General features: G+C 65.1%; 2 protein-coding genes across 4 annotated transcripts in view; one reads left to right on the top strand and one right to left on the bottom strand.

Annotated features, from left to right (window-relative positions):
* The window catches only part of DNMT3A (DNA methyltransferase 3 alpha), a 40098-nt gene extending 21509 nt beyond the window's left edge, over positions 1 to 18589 (top strand). For all 3 annotated transcript variants that reach the window (XM_056487690.1, XM_056487689.1, XM_056487691.1), the window contains exons 5-23: positions 2396 to 2442; positions 4131 to 4277; positions 7757 to 7972; positions 8055 to 8213; positions 8295 to 8402; positions 8786 to 8942; positions 9124 to 9276; positions 9464 to 9508; positions 9888 to 9967; positions 10081 to 10193; positions 12190 to 12373; positions 12457 to 12541; positions 12901 to 13046; positions 13266 to 13356; positions 13452 to 13600; positions 13713 to 13798; positions 14258 to 14327; positions 14482 to 14600; positions 14680 to 18589. In XM_056487690.1, the coding sequence (XP_056343665.1) occupies positions 2396 to 2442; positions 4131 to 4277; positions 7757 to 7972; positions 8055 to 8213; positions 8295 to 8402; positions 8786 to 8942; positions 9124 to 9276; positions 9464 to 9508; positions 9888 to 9967; positions 10081 to 10193; positions 12190 to 12373; positions 12457 to 12541; positions 12901 to 13046; positions 13266 to 13356; positions 13452 to 13600; positions 13713 to 13798; positions 14258 to 14327; positions 14482 to 14600; positions 14680 to 14821 (2297 nt within the window). In that variant the 3' untranslated portion in view covers positions 14822 to 18589. The remainder of the gene's footprint in view (positions 1 to 2395; positions 2443 to 4130; positions 4278 to 7756; positions 7973 to 8054; positions 8214 to 8294; positions 8403 to 8785; positions 8943 to 9123; positions 9277 to 9463; positions 9509 to 9887; positions 9968 to 10080; positions 10194 to 12189; positions 12374 to 12456; positions 12542 to 12900; positions 13047 to 13265; positions 13357 to 13451; positions 13601 to 13712; positions 13799 to 14257; positions 14328 to 14481; positions 14601 to 14679) is intronic.
* On the bottom strand, positions 16534 to 17684 carry LOC130251223 (protein enabled homolog). The gene is made up of 2 exons (XM_056487692.1): positions 17428 to 17684; positions 16534 to 17395 (listed from the first exon to the last, which is right to left on the bottom strand). Exons 1-2 carry the CDS (start codon positions 17682 to 17684, stop codon positions 16534 to 16536), a joined length of 1119 nt encoding a protein of 372 aa, XP_056343667.1.
* Positions 18590 to 19200: the final 611 nt, after the last annotated feature.

Genomic DNA, 19200 nt, shown 5'->3' with positions numbered 1-19200 from the left:
ATGGATGGATGATGGATGGATGGATGGATGATGGATGGATGGTGGATGATGGATGGATGGATGGATGGATGGATGGATGGATGATGGATGGATGGATGATGGATGATGGGTGGATGGATGGATGGATGGATGGATGATGGATGGATGATGGATGGATGATGGATGGATGGTGGATGATGGATGGATGTATGGATGGATGGATGGATGGATGGATGATGGATGGATGGATGATGGATGATGGATGGATGGATGGATGGATGGATGGATGGATGGATGGATGATGGATGGATGGATTATGGATGATGGGTGGATGATGGATGGATGGATGGATGATGGATGATGGATGGTGTGCCGTGATTCCGGGGCTGCAGGGGTGCTGCGGGAGCGGATCCCGCTCGGCTCCTCCCGCACAGAGCCGTGCCCGTGTCCGTGTCCGTGCCCGTGTCCATGTCCGTGTCCCCGTGTCCGTGTCCGTGTCCCTGTCCCTGTCCGTGTCCCTGTCTGTCCGTGTCCGTGTCCGTGTCCGTGTCCGTGTCTGTCCGTGTCCATGTCCGTGTCTGTCCGTGTCTGTTCGTGTTCGTGTGTCCGTGTCCGTGTCCGTGTCCGTGTCCGTGTCCGTGTGTCCGTGTCCCCGTGTCCGTGTCCGTGCCCGTGTCCCTGTCCGTGTCCGTGTCCGTGTCTGTGTCCCTGTCCCTGTCCGTGCCCGTGTCCGTGCCCGTGTCCGTGTCCGTGTCCGTGTCCGTGTCCGTGTCCGTGTCCCTGTCCGTGTCCGTGCCCGTGTCCCTGTCCGTGTCCGTGTCCGTGCCTGTGTCCCTGTCCGTGTCCGTGTCCGTGTCCCTGTCCGTGTCCGTGTCCGTGTCCGTGCCCGTGTCCGTGTCCCTGTCCGTGTCCGTGTCCGTGTCCGTGTCCGTGCCCGTGTCCGGCTGTGCCCGTGCCGCGGTCTCCGGCCCCTTCCAGCGCCAGGCTCGGCCCCTGCCGGCCCCTGCCCTGCTCCTCCCGTCCCGCCGGGCTCTGGGGGAAATCCCCACCTCAGTCAGCGCCCCAGTTTGACCAGTCCCGGTGACAGAGGGATCAGCATCTCAGAGCAGACCAGGCCTCTCCGCCGTGCCTCAGTTTCCCCAGCTGAGATCCCTGTGGCCGCCCTGGGAGGATGGGGGGGATCCCTGGGCACACCTGGGGTACACACACACTCCTGTTCGCAGTGTCCCAAGGTGTCCCCTGCCATCCCAGCGTCCTGCAGTGTCCCCCTTGTCCCCCCATGTCCCCTGCTGTCCCCCAGCACTCTGGGCTGCTCCCCTACTGTGGCCTGGCTGCTTTGGGGGGCTCCAGCTGCCGTGGGAGGCTGGATCCCCGTGTGCAGCTGTGGGGACCATGCTGGTGTCACACAGGGCTGGTGGCACACAGGGCTGTGTGCCAGGGGTGCCAGCAGTGGGTGGGAGCCCCCCTGTCCCCGGCCCCCTCCGTCCCCAGCAGTGCCCCCTGCCCCAGCAGTGCCCCCTGTCCCCAGCAGTGCCCCCTGTCCCAGCAGTGCCCCCCTGTCCCCAGCAGTGCCCCCTGTCCCCAGCAGTGCCCCCTGTCCCAGCAGTGCCCCCCCAGCCGTGCCCCCTGTCCCCAGCAGTGCCCCCCCTGTCCCCAGCAGTGCCCCCCCTGTCCCCAGCCGTGCCCCCTGTCCCCAGCAGTGCCCCCCTGTCCCAGCAGTGCCCCCCCTGTCCCCAGCAGTGCCCCCTGTCCCCAGCAGTGCCCCCTGTCCCCAGCCGTGCCCCCTGTCCCCAGCAGTGCCCCCTCTGTCCCAGCAGTGCCCCCTGTCCCCAGCAGTGCCCCCTGTCCCCAGCAGTGCCCCCCTGTCCCAGCAGTGCCCCCTGTCCCCAGCAGTGACCCCCCTGTCCCAGCCGTGCCCCCTGTCCCCAGCAGTGCCCCCCCAGCCGTGCCCCCTGTCCCCAGCAGTGCCCCCCCTGTCCCCAGCAGTGCCCCCTGTCCCAGCCGTGCCCCCTGTCCCCAGCAGTGCCCCCCCAGCAGTGCCCCCTGTCCCCAGCAGTGCCCCCCGCCCCCGGCGTTCCCACCCCCCGAAACCCCCGGGGTTATTTTTAGCCGCTTTCCTGGCAGCGCTCGGCGCGACCTGCGGCGCGGATGTGCCGAGAGCACAGGAAGCAGCGGGGCTGCGCCGCTTCCCTCGCGCCGGGGGGGTCACTGCCCGGACCCCCAAACCCTCCCGGGCCAGCAGGAAGCGGCACCCACCCAGGGCACCGCCCCGGGGAGCGCCCCCGGCCCCGGGCCCGGCGCAGGGAGTCTGGGGGGCCCCATCGCCCCGGGGAGTCCTGGGGGAACCCTCCTGCCCCGCGGGGTCCCGGCCCCCAGCCCCACACCCGGCTGACGGCTGCTCTCTGTTCGTGTGCAGGCAAGGACGAGAAGGAGGAGAACAACTTCGACAGCCTGAAAATGGAGGCAAGTATGGCTGGGGCTGGACTCTGAGGCTGTGGCCAGGAGATGGGGACAGGCCACACCAGGAGATGGGGACAGCCCTCCCCAGGAGATGGGGACAGGCCACCCCAGGAGATGGGGACAGCTCATCCCAGGAGATGGGGACAGCCCACCCCAGGAGATGGGGACAGTGCTCCCCAGGAGATGGGGACAGCCTCCCCAGGAGATGGGGACAGGCCACCCCAGGAGATGGGGACAGCCCTCCCCAGGAGATGGGGACAGCCCTCCCCAGGAGATGGGGACAGGCCACCCCAGGAGATGGGGACAGTGCTCCCCAGGAGATGGGGACAGCCCTCCCCAGGAGATGGGGACAGCCTCCCCAGGAGATGGGGACAGCCCTCCCCAGGAGATGGGGACAGTGCTCCCCAGGAGATGGGGACAGCCCTCCCCAGGAGATGGGGACAGCCCTCCCCAGGAGATGGGGACAGGCCACCCCAGGAGATGGGGACAGTGCTCCCCAGGAGATGGGGACAGCCTCCCCAGGAGATGGGGACAGCCCTCCCCAGGAGATGGGGACAGGCCACCCCAGGAGATGGGGACAGTGCTCCCCAGGAGATGGGGACAGCCTCCCCAGGAGATGGGGACAGCCTCCCCAGGAGATGGGGACAGGCCACCCCAGGAGATGGGGACAGTGCTCCCCGGGAGATGGGGACAGCTCACCCCAGGAGATGGGGACAGGCCACCCCAGGAGATGGGGACAGCCTCCCCAGGAGATGGGGACAGGCCACCCCAGGAGATGGGGACAGTGCTCCCCAGGAGATGGGGACAGCCCTCCCCAGGAGATGGGGACAGCCCTCCCCAGGAGATGGGGACAGCCTCCCCAGGAGATGGGGACAGTGCTCCCCAGGAGATGGGGACAGCCCTCCCCAGGAGATGGGGACAGGCCACCCCAGGAGATGGGGACAGCCCTCCCCAGGAGATGGGGACAGGCCACCCCAGGAGATGGGGACAGTGCTCCCCAGGAGATGGGGACAGTGCTCCCCAGGAGATGGGGACAGCCTCCCCAGGAGATGGGGACAGCCCTCCCCAGGAGATGGGGACAGGCCACCCCAGGAGATGGGGACAGGCCACCCCAGGTTGCTCCAAGCCCTGTCCAGCCTGCCCTGGAACACTCCCAGGGATCCAGGGCCAGCCACAGCATCTCTGGGCACCCTGTGCCAGGGCCTGTGCAGGGAAGAATTTCTCCCCAGTCTCCAACCTCTGGTCACCAGTCCTGGTGCACACGCGGGCCACGCTCATGTGCTGTGTGACACAGGTGGTGTCCCCTTGCCCGTGCCACAAGCAGCCCCCGGGCAGCTCTGCTCTGTCCCCTGTGCTGTCCCCAGGGCAGCCCGTGGCTCTGTGCCAGCTCTGCTCTGTCCCCTGTGCTGTCCCCAGGGCAGCCCATGGCTCTGTGCCAGCTCTGCTCTGTCCCCTGTGCTGTCCCCAGGGCAGCCCGTGGCTCTGTGCCAGCTCTGCTCTGTCCCCTGTGCTGTCCCCAGGGCAGGCTGTGGCTCTGTGCCAGCTCTGCTCTGTCCCCTGTGCTGTCCCCAGGGCAGCCCGTGGCTCTGTGCCAGCTCTGCTCTGTCCCCTGTGCTGTCCCCAGGGCAGGCTGTGGCTCTGTGCCGCGGCAGTGTGTCCTGACGCTGTGTGTCCGTGTGTCCGTCCTGCAGGGCTCGCGCGGGCGGCTCCGGGGCGGGCTGGGCTGGGAGTCCAGCCTGCGGCAGCGGCCCATGCAGCGGCACACCTTCCAGGCCGGGGACCCCTACTACATCAGCAAGAGGAAACGGGACGAGTGGCTGGCACGCTGGAAGCGCGAGGTGAGACCGGGCAGCGCCCGCCAGGGCACCCTGAGCCCCAGGGCAGCCCCGGGGCTGGGGGAACACAGGGGGCTGGGGGAACACAGGGGCTGGGGGAACACAGGGGGCTGGGGAGAACACAGGGGGCTGGGGGAAACACAGGGGGCTGGGGGAACACAGGGGGCTGGGGGGCACAGGGGGCTGGGGGGCACAGGGGGGGCTCAGGTGGGCACACAGCAGGCTCAGGTGGGCACACAGGGGGCTCAGGTGGGCACACAGCAGGCTCAGGTGGGCACACAGGGTGCTCAGGTGAGCACACTGCCCTGGGGTTAGTGGAATTGGTGCTCCCTGCTGCTGCTGGTGTAACTGCCCCACTGGCACTGAGTCTGGCCCCACTGCTCCATTCCTCACCCCTGTGCCCCCCAGGGCCGCCCTGGCTCGGGGCCCGTGCTTGTCCCTCGGGATGTGCCACCTGTGCCCGCTGGTTTCCCGGCGTGTGACACAGCCAGGCTGGTGGCAGGAGCCTGGCACACACACGGGGTGGCCACAGTGCCAGCAGCTGCTTGTGGTCACTGAGCCAGGGGCTCTGTGGGTGCCCCAGGGTCCCCATCGCACCCCCCTCACCCCATCCTCAGCACTGTCCCCCACTGCCAGCAGGTCTCCCTGGAGATGTGTCCCCTTGTGCCGCCTCCTCGGCACTGTTCATAACATGGCACAGGGACAGAGGAGCCTGGCACAGCCAGGGCATCCCACTGGGCACGGCTGCCATGGCCAGGCCATGCCGTGGGGCACAGGGCACGGCTGACACAGCCATGGTGTCCCATAGGGCACAGGGCACAGCCACAGTGTCCTAGAGGGCACAGCTGGTACATTCAGTGTCCCACAGGGCACAGGGCATGACCGCCTCCCTCCTGGAAGGGGTCCCCAGGCACAGCCCCCAGACCAGAGCCATCGAGTTCCTCTCAGAGCTCCCCAGACCCTGAGGGCCTCCAAACCTGCCCCTGGTCACTTCTGGGCCGTGATTTTGGGGAGCAGAGCTGGCTGGTGGCCCAGTGGCCATTCCCAGCTGCCACCATCCCTGGCTGCTGCCCCCTCTGTGCCACCCACCGCCCATGTCCCACTTTGGGGACACTCCCCACTGCTGTCCCAGCTCCGTGGGCACAGGGACAAGCCAGCCCCCTCCAGCCTGCCCTCCTCTTCCTCATCCCCTCAGCCTCTGAGGGGTGCAGCTGGCCGGGGACAGGGACACCTGGGGCCAGCGTGGTGACAGGGACAGCCAGGGCTGGGACCCCTTAGGCACGGGATTGGAGATGGGGATGGAGATGGGATGAGGTGGGGTTGGGATGGAGATGATGAGATGGGGCAGAGGATGAGAATGGGACGTGGATGGGGCGAGAAGAGCGGCTGGGGACGGAATGGAGATGGAGATGGGATGAGGATGAGGATGGCGAGAGATGGCGATAAGGATGGGGGTGGGGCAAGGACGGGGACTGGGGATGGAGCTGAGGGTGAATGAGGCTGGCAGAGCTGCCGTGGCCCCAGGGCAGGGATCAGCTGCGACAATTGTCCAGCGGGGATATCCAGACGATGTCCCTTAACTACCGGTGATGGGACATTTCCTGTCCCCCCCGGGCAGAGCGGGATCAGCACGGGGTGGGGGAGACACGGCGTCCTACTGTGACCTCTGCCTCAGGACACGCCGGGTATCACCCACCCCGTGTCCTTTGGTCACTCGTGTCCCCAAACGTCCCAGATCCCCAAAGCTGGCACCGCACTGTCACCCCCACTGTCACCCGGGGGGGCACGGACCGGGTGATGTCACCCGCTGTCACTCGGGGGGCACCGAGAGGGTGGCATTTGGGCTCAGGGTCCCTCGGGGTCCCTCAGGGTCCCTTGGATGAGGGGGTGGCCCGGGGACCCCCGAGCAGGGGGTGGCAGGGCAGGGGGCCCGGGGTGACACCCGGGGTGCACACAGAGGGGTCCCGGAGCCACCGCACCGTGACACCCCCGGGACTCGCGGGGACCCCAGGGCTGGCAGGTGGGGACAAGGGCTGTCCTGGGCTGCGGGGACCCCGAGCGTGTCCCCGAACCGGGCAGAACCGGGCAGTGCAGTGCCAGACCAGTGTCCGAACCGGGCAGAACCGGGCAGTGCGGTGCCAGACCAGTGTCTGAACCGGGCAGAACCGGGCAGTGCGGTGCCAGACCAGGGTCCGAACCGGGCAGTGCGGTACCAGACCAGGGTCCGAACCGGGCAGTGCGGTACCAGACCAGTGTCCGTACCGGGCAGAACCGGGCAGTGCGGTACCAGACCAGTGTCTGAACCGGGCAGTGCGGTACCAGACCAGGGTCCGAACCGGGTAGTGCGGTGCCAGACCAGGGTCCGAACCGGGCAGTGTGACCGCACACCAATGTCCATCCCGGCCGGTGCCGGGCCCGCCGCCCCCCCAGTCCCCCAGTGGCGGCACTGGGGACACTGGTGCGGGGGCGGGGGCGGCTCCAGCCGTGCGGGGCCAGGCCCCCGGGGCGCCCCCGCCCCGTCCCCCGCTCCGCACAAAGGCCGGGGGGCCGCGGCCCCGGGACAAAAGGCGGCGGGAGCGGCCCCGCGGCGGGAGGCGCAGCCCGGACCGGAGCACGGCCCGTGAGTACCGGGACAGCGGGCCGGGACCGCGGCACCGCGGGGCAGCGGCGACACGCACTGGGGCCGGGACTAGGGGAACACCGGGACCGGGCCGGAGCGCTCGGAGCCGTTCGGTTCCGTGCCCGGAGTCCGCTCGGCTTCGTTCGGTTCTGCTCGGAACCGTTCGGTTCTGCTCGGGACCGCTCGGATCCGTCCCGGAGGCCGCTCGGCTGCCTTCGTTCTCCTCGGCTCCGTTCGTTTCTTCTCGAACCTTTCGGTTCTGCTGGTCCCTTCGGTTTCGCTCCGTTCCCTTCGGTTCGGGCCCGGGCGCCGTTCGGGTCTCTTCGGCTCCTCTCGGTTACTCCGGTTCCGCTCGGCTCCTTTCGGTTCCGTTCGGTTCCACTCGGGCGCCTTCGGTTCCCCTTCGGTTCCGGTCCGGCCCGTGCCCCCCGCGCGCCCCCCCCCCGCCCCCCCGCCGCAGCCAACCAGCCGGGCCGGGAGGCACCACGTGACCCGGAGCCCAGACAAAGGGCCGCCGGGCTGACCCGCACCGGCCCGGCCGGCTCCGCGCGTTCCGGCTCCGTGCGTTCCGCCCCGGCCCGGGCCCGGCCGGTCCCCGCGGGTACGTGACCGGCACCGGGATCTCCGGGGGCGGGGGGGGAACCCCGAGAGACTGACACGGACCGGGGTGAGCTGCGAGAGTCCCGGGATGAGTACAGAGGGGGTAGCGGGATGGGCTCTGGGGTCACGGGGTGAGTGCGAGGAGTCCTCCGTGGATCCCGGGATTAGCTGTGAGGGGATCGGGAGCGGGAAACTGAGGCACGGCATCTCGCTGGGCCGGGGGCTCCCTCACGCCCGGGCCGTGCCCCGCCGTGTCCCGCAGGCGGAAAAGAAGGCCAAGGTGATCGCCGTGATGAACGTGGTGGAGGAGCCGGCGCGGGCCGAGGCGCAGAAGGAGGAGGAGGCCAGCCCGCCGCCCGGCCCGCAGCAGCCCACCGACCCCGCCTCGCCCAGCGTGGCCACCACGCCCGAGCCCGCCGTGGCCGAGGCGGGCGACAAGAACGCCTCCAAATCGGCGGACGACGAGCCCGAGTACGAGGTGAGGGCCGGGCCGGGCGGAGCGGGCCGCGGCGGGGCCGGGCCCCGGTGCGAGCGCCCTGAGCCCCGCGTTCCCCCCGCAGGACGGGCGCGGCTTCGGCATCGGCGAGCTGGTGTGGGGCAAGCTGCGCGGCTTCTCCTGGTGGCCCGGCCGCATCGTGTCCTGGTGGATGACCGGCCGGAGCCGCGCCGCCGAGGGCACCCGCTGGGTGATGTGGTTCGGCGACGGCAAGTTCTCGGTGGTAAGTGGCGCCCGGGGGGTCTGCGGGGGGCAGGAGCCTGCTCCGGGTGTCCCCACGCCTGTCCTGTCTGTCTGTCGCCAGGTGTGCGTGGAGAAGCTGCTGCCCCTGAGCTCCTTTGCCAGCGCCTTCCACCAGGCCACCTACAACAAGCAGCCCATGTACCGCAAGGCCATCTACGAGGTGCTGCAGGTGAGCGGGGGGACACCCCGGGGGCAGCGGCTCCATCTGTGCGAGCAGCAGCTGCCTCCACCCTGCCAGGACCTGCCCCACCTGCAGGTCTCTTTGGATGTCTGGGAATACCTGTGCCAGGCAGGCACGTGGGACAGTCTGGGAGGAGGATGGGGATTCCGGGGGTCTCTGGGGCATCTTTCAGGGCTTCTCTCAGCGCTGCTGGGAGGGTCTCTTGTAGGGTGATGTGGGGGTATCCTGGCTTTGGGGGTTCTCAGCAGTGCTGGGGGTCTCTTGTGAAGGTCCCCCCGAGGCTGGGGACTGCCTGTTTGGGCAGTGTGGGGGGCTGAGGATGGGGACCCCCGTGTGGGGATGGGTGGGTGGGTGACCCTGCCCCCCCGCAGGTGGCCAGCAGCCGGGCCGGGAAGATCTTCCCCGCGTGCCCCGAGAACGACGAGACAGACACGTCCAAGGTGGTGGAGATCCAGAACAAGCAGATGATCGAGTGGGCCCTGGGCGGCTTCCAGCCCTCCGGCCCCAAGGGGCTGGAGCCCCCCGAAGGTGAGGGGGTGCAGCCCCTGCGTGGGAGAGGCGCTGGGGACACTTGCCCGGGGGTTCTGGGGACACTCACCATCAGCTCTGGTGTCACCAGGGTGGGATGGGCCTGGGCAGGGGAAGCACTGTGGTGCTGGGAGGGACCCTGGTGACGGGGGGACTCTGCTGAGCACCCCTGGTCCCACAGAGGAGAGGAACCCTTACAAAGAAGTTTACACGGAGATGTGGGTGGAGCCCGAAGCAGCCGCCTACGCACCACCCCCACCCGCCAAAAAACCCCGGAAAAGCACAACCCAGGAGAAGCCCAAGGTCAAGGAAATCATCGACGAGCGCACCCGAGGTACGGGGCTGGGGATGCCCCCACGGCCACCACTTCTCTCTGGGGGCGTTGCTTTGGCCCTGCTTACTGCAGGGTGGGGGGCAAAAGCTGCTCCAGGCTGAGCCCCCTCTCCCCCAGGGTCCTTCCCTCCCTTCTCCCTTCCCCCCACCCCGAGGGGATCGCCCCCCTGAGCACTCTCTTCCCCCAGAGCGGCTGGTGTACGAGGTCCGGCAGAAGTGCAGGAACATCGAAGGTGAGTGCGGGGCTGGGGCGCATCCCACACCCGGGGCATGGGCTGGGGCGGGGGTCTGCCCTCTATGCATGGGCAAATCAGGGCAGGGGGGGCACAGAGTGTGGGGGCAGCTCAAGGAAAGGCCGGGCTGGCTGGCACCAGGGACAGCAGCTGTGATGTGGCAGTGGCCCACCTTGGATGATGGCAGGGCCCCCCAGCACGCTGCCCAGGGCTGTTGGGGTCTGGGGCTAGGGGGCAGTGGGAGTCCTGTCTGCTGCTCCCAGGATTGGTCCTCAGCTCTGGTGTGACCCCAGCCTGGGGTGAGTGTGTCCTGTGCAGGATTTGGGGTGTCCCCATGCTTGTGTGGGGTGCCAGGGTGATGTCTCCCCTTCTTCCCCAGACATCTGCATCTCCTGTGGGAGCCTCAATGTGACCCTGGAGCACCCTCTGTTCATCGGGGGCATGTGCCAAAACTGCAAGGTATGGCATGGTGCTGGGCTGGGGGGCACGGCTGGGGGTCTCACAGGGTGCCCCAGCCTGTGCTGGGGTCCCCAGTGTCCCCGGGCCTGCAGTGACACCCTGGCTGTCCCCAGAACTGCTTTCTGGAGTGTGCATACCAGTACGACGACGATGGCTACCAGTCCTACTGCACCATCTGCTGCGGCGGCCGCGAGGTGCTCATGTGTGGCAACAACAACTGCTGCAGGTGTGGGGCTGGGGTCCAGGGGGGCTGTGAGTGCTGCAGGGCTGGTCTGGAACCACCCAGCTTTTGCTGGGACCCTACTCCTGTCTGGCACGAGGCTGGGCAAGTTTGGTGTTGCCACATTCCTGCCACGTGCTTTTTTTGGTGATGCCAATCCTGGTGTGGGACTGGGAGTTCTGGTGATGTCCCAGTCTCAGTAAGGAACAGGGAAGGTTTGGTGATGCCATAGTGTTGGGAGTTCAGTGATGCTGGTCCTGTTTTGGGGCTGGGATGTTTTGGCAGTGCTGTGGTCTGTGGCACAGGAGCAGGCAGGTATGGTGATGCCAGAGCTGGCAGGGAACTGGGAGGTTCTGGTGGTGCCACTGTCCCCCGTTGGGCTTTGATGTCCCAGTCCTGGCCTGAGTCTGGGTAGGGTGTGGTGATGCTTCAGTCCCCCTGGTCAATGGTGCCAGTCCTGTGTGAGACTGGGAGGTTCTGGTGATGCCAAGTCCTGGCACGGGAATTTGGTGATGTCAGTCTGAGCGTTCCTGAGCCTCCTGGGCTGTCACAGTCCCAGTGCCAGAGACTGTGGCCAGAGCCCCTTGCAGCTCCAGTGACCCAGTGCCCCTCGCCCAGTTCCAGCCCAGTTTCCAATGGCAGTCTCAGATGTCTTGTTTGGTAAAGCCGCTTATTCTTGGCACAGAAATACAGACTCAGCCCGAGCTGGTGCTGCCGAGGAGAGATCCCACAAAAACCCCTCGGTTTTATCCGTTCAGTGTCCCCCTCTGCAAGTCTCATTGTTCCTGCAGAGTCCTCAGCTCCTGTGCTCCACCTGGCTGGCAGGCACCTCCCTGTATCTCCTTTGTTATGTTATCTCTGCTCCTGCTGTGTCTCTGTGTCCATTCACCCTTCCTCATCCTCTTTGTTATTCCAAAGCTCAGCAGTTCACAGTGGGGGCTCCACCCAGAGCTCAGCCTCTGCAGCTCAATCTGCATTTCACTACCTGGGCCAGATCTATTCAGCTCAACACCAGTCTGGGTTGTTTTGTGATGCTTCAGTCCCGTATGGAGCTAGAGAGGTTTGGGTGGTGCCACAGACCTGGCATGGAAATAAGAGTGCTGCCAGTCCTGGTGTGGGGCTTGGGAATGTTTTGGTGATGCCACAGTCCCAGCATGGAAAGTTCTGGTGATGCTTCAGTCCAGTCCTGGTGTAGGAATTCAGCGATGCCAGTCCTGGTTTGGGGCTGGGAGGATTTGTGATATCCCACTGCAAGACTGGAAGGATTTTCATGGTGCCACAGTTTTGCCATGGGCTGTTGATGATGCCAGTCCTGGTTTGGCACTGGGATGTTTTAATGATGCCACAGTCCCCGTGTGTAGGATTGGGAGGTTTTGATGTTCTGGTCTAGGTGTGGGATGGGATTGTGGGAGTTTTGGCAATGCCCTGATCCTGCCTTGATGGAGTTGGGAAACCCTGGTGATGCCACAGCTGTGGCATGGGGATTGGGTGACACCGGTTGTGTCTGAGACTGGGAGGTTTTGGTGGTGCCTCAGTCCTGGTTTCTGGGGTTGGGGAAGTTTTGACAATGGCGTGGTCCTGTCTGGAGTTTTGGTGATGCCAGTCCAGGTGTGGGGCTTTGGACATCTTGGCAGTGACAAGAAGACCCTGTAGGGCTGGGTGAGGTTCTAGCAATGCTCCAGTACTGCCGTGGAGCTCAGTAGCTCTGGGGATGGGACTGAGATCTTGGTGTTGAGGTTTTCGGTGATGCCACAGTCCTGCCATGGGGTTTTGGGTGATGCTAGTTTTGGTTTGGGGCTGGGGAGGTTTTGGTGATGCCGTGGTCCTGCTGCAGGGCTGGGGCAAGCTTTGGTTTGTCCAAAGTCCCATCATGGAGCTGGGAAATGCCAGTGGGCCGATCAGTGGGACCCCGGTGGGTGACGCTCCATTCCTGCTGGGGAGCTGGGTGGGTTCTGGCGGTGCCACAGGCCCCAGTGCTGACCCTGGCTCCCCCCTGTGCCAGGTGCTTCTGTGTGGAGTGCGTGGACCTGCTGGTGGGCCCGGGGGCGGCGCAGGCGGCCATCAAGGAGGACCCCTGGAACTGCTACATGTGCGGCCACAAGGGCGTCTACGGGCTGCTGCGGCGGCGGGAGGACTGGCCCTCGCGCCTCCAGATGTTCTTCGCCAACAACCACGACCAGGAGTTTGTGAGTGCCCCCAGCCCCTCCCTGCTGACCCCAGCCCCACCCAGTGACCCCCAGCCCACTGACCCCATCCCCCTGGCTTCCAGGACCCACCCAAGGTGTACCCGCCCGTGCCAGCTGAGAAGAGGAAGCCCATCCGGGTGCTCTCGCTCTTTGATGGCATCGCCACAGGTGGGTGGGGGTCCCTGCCCCCATGGCCTCCCCTGGGCAGTGGGTGGGATTGGGTTGTTGGGCTGAGAGCAGCCAGGCCAAGGGTGTGGACAGATCTGTGGGTGTTCCCGTGGGCAGTCCCCATTGTCTTCTCCACTTCTAGGGTCTCACACTAAAAGGGAGCAGGAAGGGGGACAGGTGGGGATGGGGCTGGGGTAGGATGATCCTGGTGGGCTGGGACAGGTGGGAATGGCCCAGGGGAGGTGGGGCAGGTGGGGATGGGGCTGGGGGAGGATGACCCTGGTGGGATGGGACAGGTGGGGACAGGGCTAGCAGCCCATTGTGTGTGCACATGGCCCACTCCCCATGGCTCCCCACAGGCTTGCTGGTGCTGAAGGACCTGGGCATCCAGGTGGACAGGTACATTGCCTCTGAGGTGTGTGAGGACTCCATCACTGTGGGCATGGTGAGGCACCAGGGCAAGATCATGTACGTCGGGGACGTCCGCAATGTCACCCAGAAACACGTAGGTCCCGTCCTCCCCTCGGCCCCCTGACCCCCCCAGGACTGCCAGGAGCCTTTGGGCAGCACTGGGGCCCGGGGTGTGAGCCTCAGGCTGTGCTGTGCATGGCCAGGAGCAGCACTCAGCGGTCCTGGTGGCTCCCTTCCCACGCTGGGGGCTCTGTCCCCTGTCCCCAGGCTGTGGCAGTGCCTGGCTCACCTAAGCTCTGCTTTCCCTCTGCAGATACAGGAGTGGGGCCCCTTCGACCTGGTGATTGGGGGGAGCCCCTGCAATGACCTGTCCATCGTCAACCCGGCCAGGAAGGGTCTCTACGGTAGGAGAGGGCTGGGGCTCCACAGGGCTGGGGCTGGTCCCCAGGGCTGACAGAGCCCCCAGCCCTTACCCAGCCCCTCCTCTCCCTCCTCCCAGAGGGCACTGGGCGCCTCTTCTTCGAGTTCTACCGGCTGCTCCACGAAGCCCGGCCCAAGGAGGGTGACGACCGGCCCTTCTTCTGGCTCTTTGAGAACGTGGTGGCCATGGGGGTGAGCGACAAGAGGGACATCTCGCGCTTCCTGGAGGTCAGTGCCCGCCTGGGGTCACCCTCTCCAGCCTTTGGGACCCTCCCAGGTCCCACCCCCACAGCAAGGGGCTGCCCAGCCCTCCTGACCTTCCCCACTCTCTGTCCCTCAGTCCAATCCCGTCATGATTGATGCCAAAGAAGTGTCTGCAGCGCACCGGGCACGGTACTTCTGGGGGAACCTGCCCGGCATGAACAGGTTGGTGAGAGCAGCCCAGAGCTGAGCCCCTGGCCTGGCTCTGGGAGGGTGGGCTGAACTCCTGGCTGCTCCCTCCCTCAGCCCAGATCTGGCTCTGGGGGCCCCTGACCCTGGTCAGTGCTGGGTAAGGGCAGGAATCTCACAAAGAGGTGACGGCACACCCTAGAAGCTTATGGTGGCTCCCCCGTGGAGGTGGCTGGTCCTGTCCCAGCTCTTGTGCTGGAGGGTGGCACTGATCTGTCCTTTGTGTCCCCCTTGGATATTGGCTGTGGTGGCCACAGCTAGTGGCCACCCATGGGCTCCCAAAGGAATTGGCTGCTTCTTGCCCATCACCTATCACAGACCCCCAAAACAGCCATGGCCACCTTGTGGCCCCCACAAAGCCCAGCTGTAGACATGCCCTGGGGACAGCATGGGGACACAGTGCTGCCACTCCCTGCCCACCATCTCTCCCCCCAGGCCGCTCGCATCCACCGTCAACGATAAGCTGGAGCTGCAGGAGTGCCTGGAGCACGGCAGGATAGCAAAGGTCAGCAGGGCTGGCTGCTCAGGGCTCCTGAAGGGACAGCAGGGGCGCTCAGCGCTGTCACCAGCAGCCCCAGGCTCCCTGGGGCGCAGGGGAGTGGCTCCCGGGGTTGAGGGCTCCATCCCAGCCCAGCCTGACCAGCCTGTGCCTCTTGCAGTTCAGCAAAGTGCGAACCATCACCACTCGCTCCAACTCCATCAAGCAGGGCAAGGACCAGCACTTCCCCGTGTTCATGAACGAGAAGGAGGACATCCTGTGGTGCACGGAGATGGAGAGGTACCGTGGGCACCGGGCACCGGGGGCGCCCTGCCTGTGCCACGCCCCTCTGACCCTCCCCTGCTCCCCTGTCCCGCAGGGTCTTCGGCTTCCCCGTGCACTACACGGACGTGTCCAACATGAGCCGCCTGGCCCGGCAGAGACTGCTCGGCAGGTCCTGGAGCGTGCCGGTCATCCGCCACCTCTTCGCGCCCCTGAAGGAATACTTTGCCTGCGTCTAGAGATGGGCAGGGACTGGTCACACGGAGCGAGTCGGAAACAAACCCATCCACGCCAAGAGAAGTGAACACACGGAATGAGAGAAGAGTCAGCACCCAGAAGAGACGGGATTTCGCAGCCCGACGGGAACCCAGCACACGTCTCCCCCAGCGAAAGGGGTCGGTGTCCTCTCCAGAATTTCCCAGGATCAGCTTTAGCTATTTAAAAACAAACAGAAACCACAAGAAGCAAACAAACAACGAAGCCGGCGAAAGCAAACAAACGACGACGAAACAGAAGAAGAAAAAAAAAAAAAAAAAAAAAGAGAAAAAGAGAAGAAACCAAAACCATTTTTTTTTGGGTAACCTTTTAATTTTCCGCTCTTTTCTGGCTGGGTTTTCCTGTCGGTTCGGTTTCCACTTCTCGGAGCGGCGGGCGAGACGAGACGCCGTCGGCAGCGCCGCTCCGGAGAGGGGGAAACGGCAGCGGGAAAGGCCAGGCGGGAGGGAGGCGGGGGCGAGGAGACCCGCTCTGCTCTGCTCCGAGAGCCGCTGCGACACCGCTGCGCCCGCCAGCGCCCGGCCGGCCCGGCCCCGGCTGCGGCAGCTGAGCCTCGCTCTGTTCCACCAGCACCGCTCTCCGGTGACACGGAGCCAACCCGGCAGGGAGGCCGGGAACACACACACCACACACACACCTTTTCTACAGTATTTTGGGTGCCTACCACACGGAAACCTTGAAGAGAGCAGATCCTAGAAGCCGCTGTTACCTCTTGTTTACAGTTTATATATATATGATAGATATGAGATATAGATATATATATATATAAAAGGTACTGTTACTACTGTACAACCTGACTTCATAATGGTGCTTTACACAGCGGGGTGAGTCGAGACATCAGCTTCCACGTTGCCTTACGTGCCGGGCCTTTCCGAGCGAGCGGCAGGGCCGGGGCGGCCGGGCGGAAGCGTCTCCATCCCGAGTCATGCAATAACCTTTTACGTCCCCGAAAGGAAGCGCCTCGGCGGTGCCCCCTGCCCCGCCGGCGCCGCCCCGCAGCGTACTGGTGCTCTTCTGCGTACGTGGTGTCCGCCAGGGCCGCCGCCGGCTGTCCCGGCGCCCCGGCAGCGCCCGTGCCCCTCGCTGCCCGCCGGGGCGGCGCGGGCACGGCGCTGCCGTGGGCGGGCTCTGGCCGAGGGCGGTGGCGGGGACGCCGGCGGGGCAGGGGGGACGGAGCGGCGGCGGTGCCGGAGCGCGGCCGGGGCGTTTCCGGCATGGCACGGGGGGGACGGCCGATGGCCGCGGCGCCGGACCCTGGTGCTACATCCGCGGGGCCGGGCTGGCGGCAGGGGGGCGATGCCCCGGCGAGCCGGGACGGGACCCGGCGGTGTCGCCGCGGCCGCCGGGCCATGGCTCCCCTGCCCGCGCCGCGGTTCGGAGCGAGCGCGTCCCGCGGGGCACGGCGGCGGTGTCGGTGTGGCAGAGCGCGGGCAGGTGCTGGCAGTGCGGCGCTGGATGGTGCTACAGGTGCCCGGCCGTGGCCGGAGCCGGCGGGGCAGGGACTGGTGCTAGGGCCGGGTCTGGCCCGTCGCTGTCCCCTCTCTAACTGTGAAAGGCGCGGGCTCTGGGCCGCGCTCGCTGCGGGGTGCTGGCTAATGGCAGCGAGCCGCGGCGCTCTGAGGTGCTGGGACCGACGGGGCGGCCGAGGGGCCCCCAGCTCCCCTCCCTCCTGGTGCTACTGGGGGCCTGGGGGCCCCTCTGGGTGCGGGGGGCACGGGGAGCTGAGCTGGCACGGTGGGGGCACCGCGGGACTGGCTTTGCCGGGAGTGAAGGTGGCGAGGCAGGAGGGACTGGGACTGGCCCTGGGCTCTGGGCTCCTGCTCGCTGCCGGGGCTGGGTGGCCCAGGATGGCACAGGGCTGCTGCACCAGGCACGGGTCCTGCCTGCTGCTGTCTGACCCTGCACAGCCCCACGACCCTGTCTGTGGGGCTGGCATGGCCGTGGGCGTCCTGTCCTGTGTGGGGCACGGTGGGCACTGCGGGTCCTGCATGGCCCTGCAGCACTGCTGCAGGTCCTGCAGGGCTGCATGCCACCGCCTGTGGGTCCTGGATGGGTTCACAACACTGGCTGTGGGTCCTGCATGGCTCCACAGTGCTGGCTGTGGGTCCTGCAGAGCCCCGCAGCCTGGGTGTAGTGCTGCATGGCTCTGCAGTGCTGCATGCAAGCCCTGCAGTGCTGATTGCAGACCCTGCGTGGCCTTGCTGTGACAAACACGGGGCCTGCGTGGCCCCACAGCATCATTTGTGGGTCCTGCATGGCCCTGTGGCACTGGGTGCTGATCCTGCATGGCCTTGAGGTGCTGGGTGCTGGTCCTGCATGGCCCTGCAACGTTGTTGGCAGGTCCTGCATGGCTCTGAGGCACTGGGTGCTGACCCTGCGTGGCCCTGCAGCTCTGGGTGCTGACCCTGCGTGGCCCTGCAGCTCTGGGTGCTGACCCTGCACGGTGCTGCAGCTCTGGGTGCTGGTCCTGCACACCCCTGCAGCTCTGGGTGCTGACCCTGCACGGTGCTGCAGCTCTGGGTGCTGGTCCTGCACACCTCTGTGGCTCTGGGTGCTGACCCTGCAGAACCCCTGCAGCTCTGGGTGCTGGTCCTGCACACCCCTGCAGCTCTGGGTGCTGACCCTGCACGGTGCTGCAGCTCTGGGTGCTGGTCCTGCACGGTGCTGCAGCTCTGGGTGCTGGTCCTGCACACCTCTGTGGCTCTGGGTGCTGGTCCTGCACACCCCTGCAGCTCTGGGTGTTGGTCCTGCACACCCCTGCAGCTCTGGGTGCTGGTCCTGCACACCCCTGCAGCTCCGGTGCCGGTGCTGTGGCGGGTTCTGCATGGCCACACGCTGGGTTTGGGGGTCCCAGGGGACCCCGGGGCCAGCCCAGCCCTGCAGCGCTTCCTGGGACCCCCTTGGCCCTGCTGCAGCTTTGGGCTGGGTCCCAGCAGGTGCTGTGTGGGGAGCAGGTTCCTGCTGGGAACAGGTGCCGGCGGCGGTGGGGACCGTGGGGATGCCTGGGGCAAGAGTTCTGTTTTTAACGTACCCGACTCACGTCTTTTTTTAAAAAACAACCAGACAAATTCTGTTGCACAGCCCTAGATGAAAACTCAAAAACAACACAGAAAGGCCTAAATTCCTTAAGATCCGCCGAGGGAGTGGGGACAAACACGGTGCTAAAACATTTTATTAAAAATATATATTGTTAAATTAAGTCTGCTGTCTGGACAATGACTGTTTTGTTTCTCGTAGTGGAGTTTCAAAGAGCACTATTATTTTACTCTTATATATTATTATTAAAAAAAAAAAACAAAAAAGAAAAAGGCATTTTAACTTTGTACTTGAAAACTAAACGAGAGATTTCATGTGTTTTAGCCTAGACATTGAAGTAGCTGACGCTTAACTATTTGTGGGAATCATGTACTCATCATCCCGAGGAATACGCGCGTAGAGCTGGTACCCTCCTCCTTCCTCCCTTTGGTTTGGCGCCGCCGCGGCCGCCCCGGCTGCTCTCCTCCCCTTTTCCCACCCCAAACCCCCGGTTTTATTTTCTACTTCTCTCTCTCTCTCGGTTCGTTGCCCCCTGTTTTTTTGTTGGTTTGTTTTTTTAGGGTCGCTTCTCTATTTATTGCCGCTGAACTGTGCATTTCACGGCCGGAGGTGCCGCGGGCGCCCGGCGCTGTTGTATCTGTGTGAGTATTGCTCGTGACATAGCTGTTCTGAACTAATAAAGGTCAATGCGTGCAGCAGATGTAGAAAGTCTGTCCGTCCCGCTTCCATCCCATCCTCCTTTTCTTTTTCTTTGGTGCCCAGAAGAGTATAATACAGACGAGCTCCTTTCTAATGTACTTGTGCTGGAGAACACTTGAATAAATGTCCTGTTTTGTGCAAAAAAAAAAAAGAGAAAAAAAGAGGAAAAAAAAAAAAGAGAGAAAAAAAAAAAAAACTCCTCTGTGTGGTTGTGTGGTCTGTCTGGCTTGTGGGGTTCTGCTGGGTGGGGAGATCCAGGTGCTTATGGGGTCTTGGTGATGGTGGGGCCCTGGCAGGTGCTGGGACTGTGGTGGCTTTGGGGTCTGGGGGGCAGTGGGGTCCCTGTGCAGGTGCTGGGACTGATGTGACTTTGGGGTCTGGGGGCAGTGGGGTTCTGGCAGGTGCTGAAATCCAAATTTGTGGTGGTGTCACAGGGTTGGGGGGTGGATCCCAGCATCAGTGGTGGTGGGGCCCTGGCAGGTGTGGAGTTCTGTGATTGTGAGGCCCTGGAGAGCGCTGGGGTCCGGTGGGTGATGGGGTCCAGGTGACAGTGGGGTCCCAGCCCTGAGGTGATTGGGTTCCAGGGGTGCCAGGGGGTCCCAGTCCC

The sequence above is a fragment of the Oenanthe melanoleuca genome, chromosome 3 (genome assembly GCF_029582105.1).
Source record: "Oenanthe melanoleuca isolate GR-GAL-2019-014 chromosome 3, OMel1.0, whole genome shotgun sequence".
NCBI lineage: Eukaryota > Metazoa > Chordata > Aves > Passeriformes > Muscicapidae > Oenanthe > Oenanthe melanoleuca.
This window is presented reverse-complemented; position numbering and strand designations above follow the sequence as displayed.

Excerpts from the sequence above, each read along its gene's own strand:
- LOC130251223 (XM_056487692.1), bottom strand. The coding sequence starts at position 17,684 with ATGCAGAACCCGCCACAGCACCGGCACCGGAGCTGCAGGGGTGTGCAG. Across the intron at positions 17,396-17,427 it reads CAGCACCCAGAGCTGCAGGG|GTGTGCAGGACCAGCACCCA; the intron begins GTTCTGCAGGGT and ends AGAGCCACAGAG.